The following is a 15,517-nucleotide window of genomic DNA, read 5'->3' as shown; positions in this document are numbered from 1 at the left end:
GACCTCGAAAAGAAGCTGGAAGATACTAAGCAGTCTGATAAGTACCTGAAAATTCTAAGAGATGGCATTAGTATTCACTAATGTGAACCATTTTCGTCGAGCTTGATCATTCAAATTACGCCTGTCAAAACTTCAGCCAATTATGTTTACGCATTTACAAGTTACAGCACTAAGAAGCGACTAACCCTCGAGTTTTTTTTAATATGGAAAAATCTGAATTTCGAGTTTTGATCAAACACTACTATCTTCGCAAGAAAACGATATCCGAGACCAAGGCCAAGCTGGATAAGTATTACCCGGACTCTGCACCGTCGATTGGAACGATTCATAAGTGGTTTACCGAGTTTCGTTGTGGCCGTACGAGCACGGTTGATGCTGAACGATCTGGGCGCCCAAAAGAGGTCACTACACCAGAAAATGTCGAAAAAATCCATGATATGATGTTGAATGATCCCAAAGTGAAATTGAGAGAGGTAGCTAATGCTGTAGGCATATCATTGGAATGTGTGGGCAATATCGTGCATTCAATGTTGGGCATGAAGAAGCTCTGCGCGCGATGGGTGCCGCGTTTGCTCACAGTGGACCAAAAACGAATTCGTGTGACAAATTCCCAGCAGAATTTTGCATTATTTTCGCGTAAGCCAACCGAGTTCTTGCACTGAATCATAACCATGGATGAAACCTGGATCTACTACTACACTCCTGAGTCAACGCAACAGGCAAAACAGTGGGTTCCACCGGGCCAAAGTGCTCCGAAGCGTCCAAAAACGCAACAATGGGTCGAAAGGGTTATGGCCTCCGTATTTTGGGATGCACATGACTTAATATTCGTGGACTACCTTGAAAATGATGAAACCATAACCGGAGCATACTATTTATCATTATTGGACCGATTGAAAATCGAAATCGCAGAAAAACGACCGCATTTGAAGAAAAAAAAACTGCTCTATTATCACGACAATGCGCCTGTTCATTCATGCTTAGTTGCACAAGCAAAATTGCATGAAATCAGCTTCGAATTGGTTCCTCAGCCACCGTATTCACCAGACCTGGCCCCCAGCGACTATTACTTGTTCCCTAGCCTGAATAGATGGCTCACCGGTAAGCGTTTTTACTCAATTGAGGAGCTCATAGCTGAAACTGAGGCGTATTTCGGAGACCTTCCGATCGAGTACCTTTCGGACGGTATCAAAAAGTTAGAAAATCGTTGGACTCGCTGTATCGACCTAGAAGGAGAGTATGTTGAAAAATGAAACCGACTTTGGCCAAAAAAACGTCTCCGTGTTTCATTTTTTAGGGACCTATTAGACTGCCTAGTATGAGTAAGCAAACTTATCAGAAATTTCGTTTTCTAAGCTGTTGCCACGGATTATTGCTTTCCGGAAAAGTAACTAGTTATGTAAAACTATTTACTTCCAATCACTGTTATTTTATTTTGAAAAGTTTAAAATTAAAATATTTTTAAATTAAAAACTCTTTACTTTATTTTCAAGATGAAAACTGTGCGGAACCGAATGAATCACAATGGTTTATCGTTTATTGGCGCAAGTACTTTAGAGTAAGGATAAATCCTGAAACTCAGAAACCGATTAAAATTTGCCTCGCAACACAAGATGAATTTGAAGAACCAGTAGGTGAACCAGACAAAGAGGTTATTTTTCCTGGCTGCACATTTATTCCGTACATAGGGCCTCATCCTTCTAGACAAATTACGGGAGCAGCGCTTCCCAAGAAACCACCTCCGCCTCCACCTACAGTAGTCACTAGTTTTTATGATCTAATGTCCCCAGGTAAACAGATCGGAAACTAAAAGTTCCTCTTATAATGTACTATCAAGTTTTAAAAAGCGAAAATAAATAAATGTTCACTGACGTGTTCAATTTCTATCTTCTGCTACTCATTTTCAATTGCTCAAGTGCTTCAAAAATTAGAAATTTTGCGTTAGTTAATTGACCGAGTCATTAACTAATGCCATATGCTGATGAGGGGGGAGGCGTTTTAAAATTCTTCCATACAATAATCTGTTTCGAATGCGCTCCTAAGTAGAAAATGCAACCATATTGTTAAAGTCATTGTATTTAATTGAAAATTTAACTGTTTTAAACAAAATTCAAACTTTTTCTTGAAGAATCTATTTTCAGGGTAGAAAAATTGTATTTCGTGGTTAAAAGTAAACTTTTTTGTTAAAAATGTAATTCTATTCTGAATTTTTTGAAGGTCGAGAAGCTTCTGATTTAACCTTCTATATGGTCAGAAAATAAAAAAAAAAGTTTTTGAAGTTATCAATGTACGAGAATCTATAAATTAATAATTACGTCGAGCAAATTATCTCAAGTATTTGTTCGAATAGCTAAAGAATTTCAAAAACTTTAAAAATTCAGAAGATGAAAATCGGAAATATCCAATCGAAATTTTGCGTTTCAAAAAATCTCATTCAGATCAATTTATTTTACACATGTTTACATTATATATAATGTAAATTTGATAATTTCAATATGAAATACGTCATTCTATTTTCATGACATTATTTCTATTATTACATATAGTTCTCAGAAAATTTATTTAGTTCCATCAAGCACTTAGCCACTAGGTCAACTACTTTCACACTCATTTAAGCTTATGCATTTAACGCAAACAATTTTTACAAACTTTGCTAATAAATTGCAAATTTATGTGGATAATGGGAAATTATAAAACAGCAGAAAGTTCTGAAAATCGAATCCAGAACCTTGTTTAAATGTAGGGTAAGAGGATAGGAAATATGCATAATTAATTAAAATATTATAAATTATTTTACTAATTATATAAGTTCTAAATCATTTTCTTTTCACCAACCAATTAGTTTTTAATATTTAATTAGAAAATATCTCGAAAAATCGAAAAGGTCATTTTTTTTACTAATCTTTAGTTTTTATTCTTCTCGTGTCTAATAAAGAGAGTAATATAATCGTAATAATTTCTTGGACGACGAGCCAATATTTAATTAAATCATTATACACAATACGTTTTTCACAAATCTCTACTACCCAGCAAGCCACAATTTTCGAATTATCAAAAAATGTGTTGTGACAAGGGGTTTTAGTTTTTTGTAGTTTTGTTATCTAATAATAAATATATTATAAAATATCAATACATAAACATAACTTTGAGATGAAACATGCAGAAATATGTTCTATTTCAACATTTTTCTGCATGAAGACATAAAATGATGTCTATCAAAGACATTTCTACTTGAGTAGGTGCTCAAAAACAGAGTGGTAGATTTTTCGTATCAGTAATTTGCGTGATTTTTTTTTTTATTTGAATTTCTCGATGATATGATTAAAAGTTGAACTTTCATGCTAGGAGATACATTTTCTACTAAAAAAGAAAAAAAATTCAACCAACAAGATTTATTTTCTACCATGTACAAGACATTGAACTAAATTTTTAGTAAACAGAATTTATTTAAAGAAATACTAATTTTTAATCCAAAGAATTATCTTCTAACTTAAAAGGTATACTTTTATACAAAATAGATGCATTTTGAACATATTTTGGATTTTTCAAATTGAAATTTGATAACTAAAGAATTAACAAAAAATGAAATGTTTAAAATAGTTATCGTCTTTTCAAGATAATGATTAAATATTCTTAGTATCAAAAACGTTTAATTTTTTAGGAAGGAATAAAAACACTTTCCAAAGCATCATGTAAAAAAACAATAATGTTAACTAAAATTTTATTGCACTTTTGATGGTTTTCTAAAAACTTGACTTGCTTGTCTTAAACCTAATTTCTTAATAAGAAAGGACAACAAAATTTGACAAAAGTCAAAATCCAGAAAGCAGACCAAACATTTCCGAAGAATCTTGATGCGCTGAATCCAAATCCGAACTCAAAATTGCTCCTGTACTTCAGGTTTTCAAGATATCCTAACCGAAAAGTGCAAAAAACGCGTTTTGTAGCTGTTTTTGAGGTTATATAAATGTACAAAAAAAAATGTCTACCACAAAGCTAGAATAGAATTTGAAAGTACTAATCTTCCCCTTTCAAACCTACTTGGATTTATTAGGATATCTTTATTTTTTACCAAAGTATCGTAATTTGAACATTTTTATTTTAGCGTTTTAACCCAATAACGCTGAGGTGTTCAGATTTATAGAACGCATTCTCTATTGACGTTACGATATTTTTGGTTCAAAATATTATCTCAGGGGTTTTCGAGGGTACCCTTTCTATTTCCGGTGCCAGTTTTTTGTTATAACTGCTATAAGATCCAATATGTACATCTTTTGTGTGATGATTTTTCTTCTTACCTTGTATCGTTTCTCCAACCATTTAATTTGATTACTTTAAATGTTATTTGTTACAATGAGAACAACTACTACAAATTAGGTCAAAAAATTATTTTTTTAGAATGTATATATCTTTTTTAGGTAAAGAAAATTGTGTATTTTATTTAAATAACAAAACTTTACGAATAAGGGATAACTGCGCTTAGCATAAAAAATCTTTTTTCGTATCTTGCATAGTTTAACTGCTACATGGAATTTTTTGTTATGTTATGTGCATCAAAGATTGAATTTTCAATTTTTCAAGAACACTAAAAAATGTGTTATGATAATATTGTAGAGCTTTCAAAAAGCAACGTTTGTCTTTTCTTCAATTTTTTTTATATTATGCTTTTTTTGGCTCAGAATATTCATTTCCGCTTTTTTCTATAATTTGGAAATGCTATGATTATGTAATATTTATTTTATCGAAAAGAGTCGTGAAAGATAAGTTGTTTGACTTTTAAAGTACTAGAAACGTCTTCACAGAAAATTTTTAAATTTTGAAAACATTTTGCCAACAATTTTGAAAATGTTCCAAAATTTGAATCTTTGTCCAAAATAGTTGGTTAACAAAATTGATCTTTACTTTGAGGTTTTAAGAAAGCTTGCGAAAGCTTAATCCAATCTAATCATTTTTTCGAAATTTATCGTACCTACATGCTACGGATTACAGTTAGACTACAGGCTACAAATAGAAAGACAGATAAAATTGGTCAAAATAGATCTTTATGATTCAAAAGTATTCAAACCGTAAATATTTGAAAACGGACTAAAAGTCAAATTTTACATAAAACCAATACCTTTTCTATGGACGATAATACAAAAAAAAGCTCCTATCGTTTTGATTATTAGATCATTTCGGTTTGCTTACATGAATCTCGGAGCGCTGCCAAAATCACCCTTAAAATAGTTAAGCACTTTTCCCGCTAGAATATTTTTTCCACGTTTACATTCAATTAATTTCGGACTCCGATAGTATAATTAAAAAATCTCCCGCGATTATGGTTTTTTGGGAAATGTTACATTTCTTACTTCAATCTCTAGAGGATGTTAGAAAAATTTTTTAAATCGCTCTAAACACTTTTTCCGAAACGATATGTTGCACACATGTTATTGTGCATTAATTTCTGGCCAAGTTAGCATGATAAGAAATTTTCTTAAAAACTTTCGATTGTATAATTGTGGTCAAAAATCAATTGAACATAAACGTGATAAAAAATATTTTCACGACGAAAGTGTTTGAAATTATTGTAAGGGTCATTTCCGCATCCTTCATATTTTTAAGTAAGGAAATCGAAGTTTTTTTTAAACCAAAATCTTAAGATATCTTTTTATTTTTCTATTTTTGTCGAAAATCTATTAAAAATTAACATGGTAACCATATCCTAGCGGGAAAAGTGTTACAAATTATGTAAATAATTGGTTTTTCATCTCACTGTGGAGAACTTGCCCAATTTGATACCGATTCCCGACTTGCCCTGATCGTGTTCGCTCAATCTGGCCCTGATCTAGGCTGCTGCTGTGGTCCTGGTCAGGGCCACATTGACCTGCCCTCTGTAAATCAGAATTAGTTTGAAAATTAGATTTCTTTAAATCTAAAATCACTCTATGTTTCAATTAGTGAATATTTTTAAAAATTTTAACTGAGTAAATAATCCGAAGTTAAATTAGTTTAATTCGACTTGCAGGCAATGTTTTTGACTACATCATAACAATATTCTTATTAAATCTTTGGTCACATATTTCAATTTGTCGTCCTCATCTCGATTGTATTTGATTAGACTTCCGTTCGATTATTTGGCAGCGAACCAACGAACGAAGGGAAGACGACTTCGTAGAAACTTCGTATTAAATATAGTCAAAATTTGAAACCAGACTTGGGAACCATTGAAACATGAACAAGACTTTCTGAATCTGTGTAAAATAATAACTGTTAGGATATTAAGGTGATAAAACTTAGTATTCTTAATTAATTATTTCCTTTTTCATTAAAGAAATAATATTTTATTAATAATATTACAAATAGGTACTAGAAGGGGCCTAGTCAAGGTCATATCTGGCCTTCCTAATGTATACTCCACCCTAGCCCTGATCGTATTACGGGTTTTATTTCAATTCTGGCCCTGACTGGGGTTCCCGATCTGAGCCAGATTCTGCCAGAGCCGGCCCTGACCAGGATTTCTTCGAAGTTTCTCGACAGATACTTGAGATATAGGAGAAGATATCGACGTTTATTAAAACCTTGAACGACAGGAGATTTTTTAAATATTGTGATGGGTTCGGATATTAATTTAAACTAAATGTGGGAACGAATCTTTGCATGATGTGATTTTAAAAATTTTGAATGAAATATTATTGTCAATCACTAAATTGCTGTGGGTGTATGACAAGCAGGAAAAGATTTTTTTAAAAGTGAATGAAGCAAAATGAAATTAAACAGGTGTCTAAATAATTCTTGTGTTTTTGTTTTAAACTCGGAACTTTTAAAAACTTTCTTCAGAAAAAAACAATTATTTTTGGAACTTTAACACAAATAAAATAAAGTAGTTGAATTTACCATAATTTCAATCGTTTCTTCACAAATATATTAGTATACGAAATTATTTCTTAACGCTATTATACATGCAAGTGTTCCCAAAATCCCTATCAACTCTTTTTTTTGCAAACGTCATTATCCCCTAAATAATACTTTTCGTGCATTTGGCCAGACAAATATTTTTGGACGATATATCTGGTTTTTCCAAATATAATTCCAAAATAAATAGAACTTTTAGAATTTATTTAATTAATAAAATGGATAGACTGTCAATAATATATTCCAAGCAAAAAATTATAAAAGCTTGCCCAAACCTTGTACCTTTTGATTCCACGAACCAGGTTGATTCTGCTAAAAATAATCTTCACTTGTCATATGAAACTAGCTATCTTATTAGTAGAAGAGCGGCTTCCAATGCTAACTCAATGTTGAGTTGTCATAATTTTAACATGTAGACGCTAGACCTTGGAAAAAATTTGAAATTCGTTTGGTTTTCTGGGTAATATTCACCGTAGTGAAAAGAACATATATATCAGCAAATATGTTCCAAATTTTTCAGTTGTAGTTTACGACATCTACATTAAACAATGAACATCTGCATCAGCACCGTGCTTCTTACATTTGAGATTCTTCTACATTTTGGTAGTAAGTGTACATATTATAATTGAAATATTAATGTAAATATAAAATAAAACATAATTTATTAATTACATTTTTTAAATGTTAAATTATCATTCAAAATACGCATTTATTGTAATCTTTTGAAAAAAATATATGTTAGAATTGAAAGCGAGTTGCCACTTACTAATAAATAACTTTTAAATATTTTCATGTTCTAGCTTTTAGATGTTCAATTTTTTTATCTAATGCGCTTTACGTTTTTAATACATAATATTATTTTATTGCTCACGCTTTCGTTACATACTCTTTTAATTTCAAACACTCAAAATTTCAAGTTGCACCGAAACTAAAATTGTTCAATATTTAACTCCTATCTCTAGAATTTTTTTCGGTATTTTTTACCGCGTTTATAGACGCTTTCTCCGTATAGAATAATTTTCTACTCGAAAAATTGAAAACAAAATGTTTACCTGAGGATCATTTTAGTTAAATTTTCATGTTAGAAAATCAAAATTGTTTTGGTTTAGAAGAGAGCAATCTTAAAAGTGTTTAATTTGTGTACACGAAGCTACGGTAAATATAACGCTCAATCAAAATGCTCAATATAATAATATCATGGAGAATAAAAAATGCATTAGAAACTATCCATGTATTAATTACATAATACTGCACTACAATAATTTTATGAAATTTTTCTCCCCCCCCATTATGCCTCTTTTTTATTACCCATGCGTAGCGATCAGCATACAATTTAAATAATTAACACTTTCGGGTTTGGTATACTGTTATTAAAATTATTGTTAATACAAATTTAATTTCATAAAGGGCTTCTAACTTCCTTGAAGTAGATCCTTTAGTGTCGTAACCCCGAGCTGAAATTCGTATTGATAGGGTCGAGTGTCCGTCTGTCTGTCCGGCAGACAATCAGTTGTAATTTTTTTAAAGAAGGGGCATTGCGGCTACGGGAAGGTGGTTAAGTGAGGGCAATTCAAAGAGAAAATACGGTCTAATTACCTTCAAGAAATTGTCCGTAATATTAAACCCATCTAATTATTTGGATAAGAGGGGCAACAAGATTTCAAAAAATAAAAAAAATGGTTAAAAGTCAACCTAAAAAAGATAAAGTAAATTTCAGGAATCCTATCATTTTTAAAACTGTTTGTATTCTTTCAAATCTTTGATTTATCTAAATTTCATAGAATCCGTTAATTTTCTGAATTTCCTTAATTCTTTGAATATTCTGAATTGCTTTAATTTCTTGAATATTCTAAAAAACCCTGCATTTTTTAAATTCTAGTAATCTATATAAAAAATCCCTAAATGCTAAAAATATCTGAATTCATTAAATTTTAAAAAAATTTTTTAAATTCATTAAGTTTTACGAAATTCAAGTGAGAATTTAATTAAATTAAAAAATCTATTTAACGTTGAATAATATAGTTAACGTGCAGAATCCTACAAAATGAAAATTAGGAATCTAACGACCAAATTTGGACAACAAATATAAAATGTTGCTATTGCAATCTGAATTTTTTTCTGCCCTAAAAAAATTCTTTCTTCGGAAAAAAATATATAAATTAAGGGAGTATGGTAGTTGCGTTTCAGTTCATACCTGATAAGCATTTTAGTTTTAAGTTTTTTTGCCTTCGATAAGGGTGCTATATGATTACCAACACGTTGATGATTTTTTTTACAAATGTTTGTTGTTGTGGTTTGATAATCATTGGTGTGAAGATGACAAAATAAACAGAAACGAATGAAGGTAATTTGGTTAGTTGATTTCTCATTCTTATTTTCTCTTTTTTATTTTTATCCAAATGAAGAATTTTCTTTTCCTTTTCTTCTTTAGGGGAAAAAAAGAAATGATTTTTTTTCAGATGAAATAGGAACATTTTATAGTGTTTATACAAATTAGAACGTTAGATTCTTGATTTTATTTTCAGAAATTCAGCACATTCCCTCATATTCCTTTAATATTCTAAATTCCCTAAATTCCTGGACTAACTTGAATTCTCTGCAACCCTTTATTTTTCTGAATTCCTTTAAAATGCGAAATTATTATAAATTAAGTTTTTATGCAGCATAAAAAATATACTCCTAATATATAAATACATATATATATATATCTATTTTTTAAATTTTGATTTATTTTATGTACTTTCTATACATAAAAACCTCAATCAAAGACGGGCTTATTTCCACAGTTCTTGCACACCGGAAATATATAGTTAAAATTATATTTTATGAATAATCCAAGTTCATCCTGTTTCTCCTTGAGAAGCCTTGATTCGCTAACAGTTCTGAAAGCTCTCAAAATCTCTGTCAACATTCAATTTATTGAATATTTATAATTCCATGAATTTTTTGAAATGTTTACATCTTCAAATTCTCTGAATTCCTGGATTTTCTAAATTCCTTAATTTCTATCAAATTTCTTTAGTTCTGCGAATTGCTGAAATTCTGTGAATTTACTACATTCTCTAAAGCTGAATTCCTTGAATGCTCTAAATTCTCTGAATACTCTTTATTTTCCAAATGATCTAAATAGCCTGAGTTGCTTAAATTCTTTAAAATCTTGAAAACTCACTGCATTACTGGAATACGCCGAGTGTCCTAATTTCCTTGTATACTAAAAAATTTTCTTGTTCTGTGACTTATAAAAGATCTCTTGATTTTTCAAATGCCCTGCATTCCTTTGATATGCTAATTTAAATTCTATTTTCTATATTCTCTGAATTTGAAGAATTTCCTGATTTCAAGAAGTCAAATAAATTCATAAGAACTGAATATGAATTCAAAAGATTTCAAACATAGTCTGCTGTTTGCTGTGTATGTGTAATAAGAACGAGGACATTCCGGAAAATCTGTGTTCAACATTAAGATATCACATTTTTTCATTTGCACTGCCTACGTTCATAATTATTGAGTGTTTAATTTTGAGATTGATATTTTCTTTTTTCTTGATTCAAAATCTTTGTTTTCTTTTTTTATAGGATTAAATGCCATGGAAGGTGAGGCATCAAGTTCGGAACCCAAAAAGAAGAGGGCCAAACGCATCCCGGGCGGACAATTCCGCGTGAGTCCTCGTGAACCCCCGCCCCCTCCCCTTGATCGCCGCTACGATACGACAATTCAGCATTTGGAGAAGAATATTCAGATCTGGCTAAATAAGGATAAACAGGTGGTGCAAGCTGTCTATCCGGGAAATAAGTGTCCCACTGGTCTTTCTAAATTTCCTAAAGGTTTCCTAATACGACTTGTTATCAGGAAAGATGGCAAAAGATTCGTGGAATGCGTAGAACAAAATGGAGAACTTCTGGGAGTCCGAGCGTGGAGAAAATTAAGTGAGAGCCCATCCTTATGCATGTTATTTTTTGAATCACTTAAAATCATTTATCTGAAATAGGCAAAAAAAGCGCACTTTATCTGCCCGCGGAGCGGCAGTAAAATAGCACTTTATTGTACTTCCAGAAAAAGAGGTCTTTTTCTGCCTATTTCAGATAAAGAATCGTATTTACCACGGGAGCAAAGTTGTTTGATACTTTACTGCCTAGGTGCATAATCTACTATTACTTTACATTTTTCTTAATCTTTTTTTTTTGCAAATAACTTGAACTTCTCTAAAATACTGCAATTACTGAATTGTTATAATAATCACAATACTAATTATACTGAATCATTTAAAATGTTCTTGAATCTCTGTCATTTTTGTGAAGTTCTTAAAAATTCCGTGAAATCCTTTCAAACCCCTAAGAACTTCATAATAATTTAAGGAAAAAATAATTTTATTAAGTGTTTTTGTATTAATTTTTGAAAAGTGCCCCTTCTCTTCAATCGTGAACAATATACAATTTATTGGATGCAGATCTCGGAAAGAAACCGACTGATAAGCGTACGAAAACTAATCAGAAATTTCGTTTCCCATGTTATTGCCACAGATTATTGTTACCTTGAAAAGTAACTATTATAGATAAGTAAAACTAGTTACTTTCAATCACTGTTATTTAATCCCCAAAAAATTTTAAATTCAAAGATAACGTTCTATAATGAGATTGATTGTTAATGTTTGATAATTAACAAATTCTTATTTTCTGTTCAAGGTGAAAACTGTGCAGAACCTAATGAAAATCAATGGTTTATCGTTTATTATCTCAAGTACTTTAGAGTAAGGGTAAATCCTGAAGATCAAAAACCAATAGGAATTTCCCTCGCAACACAAAAAGAATCTGAAAAACCAGTGGGTGAACGAGGCGGAGAAATTGTGTTTCCTGGCTGCACATTTATTGCATACACAACGCCTCCTCCTTTTAGATACATTACGGGAGCAGCGCTTCCCACAAAACCACCTCAACCTACTTCTGTTGATAATTTTGAAGATCTTATGTCCCCGAATAAAAAAATTAGAAACTAAAGGTTATTCTTCTAATTCATTATCAATTTGTTGAACAATGTAAATAAATAAATGTTTACCAATGTGTTCAATTTTAATCTCCTGCTACTAATTTTCAATTTGCTAAAGAGTACACCAACAATTACCAATTTTGCGCCAGTTAATTGAACGAGTCTTTAATGAATAACAAATGGAGAAGGAGGGGGCATGAAGATCCTGAATCTATAAGTTTTATTTTGTGCACATTGATCCATTGTTATTTAAAGTGTCTGAAAATGTTTTCTATTTTTATACATAATTTTTTATGTCACACAGCAATTTATTTATTTTCATCAATAATTTGGCAAGAGGGTGGTCTAACTTCACACTAATTTAAGCTGATGTATTTATTGCAAATAATTTTTACAAATTTTTGTAAAAACATTGCAAATTTATATGGATAATGAGAAATTATCAAGCAGCAACAAATATTGAAAATCGAATGCAGCACTCTGTTAAATTGAAGCGCAAGAGGATACTAAATATGCATATTTAATTAATTTTTTGTTCTATATTGATCCCATATTGAATATAACACCATAATATTTTTAATATTTAAAAAAAAAAATGTTATCTTTCTGAAACTTGTTAAATTAATGAGAAGGCAGTGTTTTTAATTTGGAGACAGAATGGGTCATATTCTCAATTTCATAACATGACCATCTTATTGTTTTCACGGTTTCCATGGTTATAATTTTTTTAATCATTATATAAGTTCCAAATAATTTTATTCTCAAAAAAGAAAAACTTTTTAAGAAAATATTAAAATTTTTAACCAAAAAAAATGATATTGAAAAAAATTAATTATTAATATAAAACTGATCTTCAACCGAAAAATGAAATTTTAATCAGAGACATCAGCCTTCTACCAAAAAAGAATAATCCTTGACCAAACGAACGATAATAATCACCAAAAAAGAATAATAATTCAATAAAAGATTAAGTTTATAAAAAAATTGCAAGGACATTTAATTAAATTTAAGTAAACACAATTGAATGAAAAAATAACAATTCTGAATCGGAATTGTATCAAATTGACATTTGAAACTTACAAAAATTAAGCGTTAAAAATTGTGATCAAATATTTAATCTAATGATTAAATTTTATAGCAAAAAGTTTAATTTTCTTACAAGAAATAAATACATTTTTAAAAGCATCATATAAAAAACAATTATGATAACAAAAATTTTATTGCGCTTTGTACTGGTTTTCCGAAAACTTAATTTTTTTATTTTTAACGTTATTTTTCAAAAATTGAAACAAAAAAGCCGAATCGCATCGAAGAATGATTAATACCAAACTTCTCAAATTATTAAGTGAACATTTCTTGTTTATTAATTTTGTTCGTACCTTTTTTGTTTTACTGAAAATTTTATTTTTTATTATTTAAAATTTTATTTTGTTCGATGAAAAGAAAAACTGTGCATTTTATTAGAAAATAATTGATAAATATGCTATAGTTTTTTGTGTGAGCAGCTCTATTCTATCAGTTTTTTCAAAGTTTGTCTCATTTGTCCCAAAATTAAATTGTTTTATTTTTGTTTTAATTTTTACAATGAAAATAAAAACTAAGCATTAGATTGAAAAGCTAAAACGCCGGGAGATTTTTTGAATATTCTCATAGGTTCGGATATTAATTTACAATCAATTAAAAAAAATCTTTTCATAAAGTGTTCAAATTTATTACAGAGTTCTTTTAAAATCTCTTCAAGCTTCAAGTTAGGACCTCTACATTTCCCAAAAATCCAAACCACTGGAGATTTTTTGATTATAATATTAATATCGCAAATGATTTGACAATAAGTTTGGAACACATATCTTAAAATAAGGCTTTACTTTTATTCAAAGAAGTTGCTTTAAAAATTTTGAGAAAAATTTAAACCGCTATCTTGAATCTAATTTTTCATGATTTCTTAAAATTTTTCAATTTTAAATGAAATAACATTATTAATCACCAAAGTTATGTGGCTACATGATGAGCAGGAGAAAGATTATTTGAAAAGTGAATAAAGCAAAATCAAATTGCTCAGGTGTCCAAATAATTCTTGTGTTTCCATTTCGAAACAGAGACTTTTAAAAGCGCTTTTTGGATTAAATAAATTATTTCTTAAACTTAAACTGAAATAAAATAAAATGCTTTAATTGGCCATAATTTGAACTTCAGTAAACCATTTATTTGTAGAAGAAATATTTTCTGTAAATCTTGCTAGCACGAAGTAACTAAAGGCCAGATAATGTGCTATTATTCATATATTGAAATCATACGTTCAAGTCTTTCCAAAATCGCGTTTAACTTTTTTTCAAAGAAACATCACTTTTATAATTATTAAACTTTTTAAATTTTGAAAACTGCAATTGTTACAAGCAAAAAATTATAAAAGCATGTCTAAACCTTGTACTATTTTAAACTCACGAGTCAGGTTGATTTGACTAAACATAATCTTCCCTTGAGGTTTGAAACTAGCTATCTCATTAGTAGTACAGCGAACAAGGTTTATTTTATTGTATATTTTTATGCTTCAAACGCGTACACTCTTAGCATTAGAAAATGTTCATAATTCAGTGATTTTTCTTGATTATCATCTCTGGAAGTGATAAGGATCTGTTCCAAATTTGCCAGTTATAGTTTACGAAACCTACCTTAAACAATGAAAATCTGTATCAGCATTTTGCTTCTTACCATTGAGATTTTTCTAAATTTTGGTGGTGAGTGTACTTAAAATAATTAAAGTAGTATTTTAAAGATAAAAGATTACATATTTCTACAATTAAATTATTTCAAATGTGAATCTGAGAAGGTGAAATGTAAAAGCGCACAAGTCACATTGTAGAGAATATTAAATTAGGATTATGTTCTGGATCTTTCCCACCAATTAACCATGCAATAATGAATTCCGCAATGGCACTGTTTTCTTTTTCAATAACGAATTCTATAAACAGATATCAGGTTGTCCCGTGGGTTCGCCCCTATCTCCAGTAGTTTTTGATTTAGTATTATAAGGTGATTTTTCGTGCCTATTTTTTTTTTTGAACAATTTTCCAAAGCTTTTCGATTCTGTAATTAACCTGGAATCTCACTAACGGGTGGAATAAATGTCTAAACTTTGAGAATCCATGGTTCAAAGATCGACAGAAATTTCCAGGGCAAACTTTTTATTCGTTACTCCATGAAAAAACGTGATTCGGTTCCAATTGTTTTTGAGATGCTGTGTAGTTATGGAAAACAGATCTATATGATACATTCGGTCTGGGAAATTCCGATCCCGAATTCTCGTCATCTGATGAATCATCTCCATCAGAGCCAGAGTAATCTGGATTACGTATGATGATACGTTCATCATTTTCATCGGAATCCCATTCCGATTCGGAATTTGTTGCAATTTTTGAGGCTTTACGGTTTGGAATCCTTTTTCGCTGGGTGTACTCGAAAATTCCCAGGATGACAATGCGGTGAAGGTGTGTTTTGATGTCAGAGTGCAATTAAGGTTACGGAGTCATTGGAAATTTTTTATTGAAAAACTATGCGCTTTTCGGAAAATTTCTCAAGAATAAAAAGTTCTTGTAATCAGCCGAGAAATACGCCTGAATTTTTCCGGAGCGTTTTGAGCAAAATT

The 15,517-nt window shown here is 30.3% G+C and overlaps 1 protein-coding gene across 1 annotated transcript; it reads left to right on the top strand.

Moving 5' to 3' along the window:
- Nucleotides 1-203: 203 nt before the first annotated feature.
- On the top strand, nt 204-1,253 carry LOC117170372 (protein GVQW3-like). The gene is made up of 2 exons (XM_033357126.1): nt 204-636; nt 985-1,253. Exons 1-2 carry the CDS (start codon nt 204-206, stop codon nt 1,251-1,253), a joined length of 702 nt encoding a protein of 233 aa, XP_033213017.1.
- Nucleotides 1,254-15,517: the final 14,264 nt, after the last annotated feature.

This window comes from Belonocnema kinseyi, chromosome 3 (assembly GCF_010883055.1).
Source record: "Belonocnema kinseyi isolate 2016_QV_RU_SX_M_011 chromosome 3, B_treatae_v1, whole genome shotgun sequence".
Classification (NCBI taxonomy): Eukaryota; Metazoa; Arthropoda; class Insecta; order Hymenoptera; family Cynipidae; genus Belonocnema; species Belonocnema kinseyi.
Note: the sequence above shows the minus strand (reverse complement) of the source record. Positions and strands in the feature narration are given on the sequence as shown.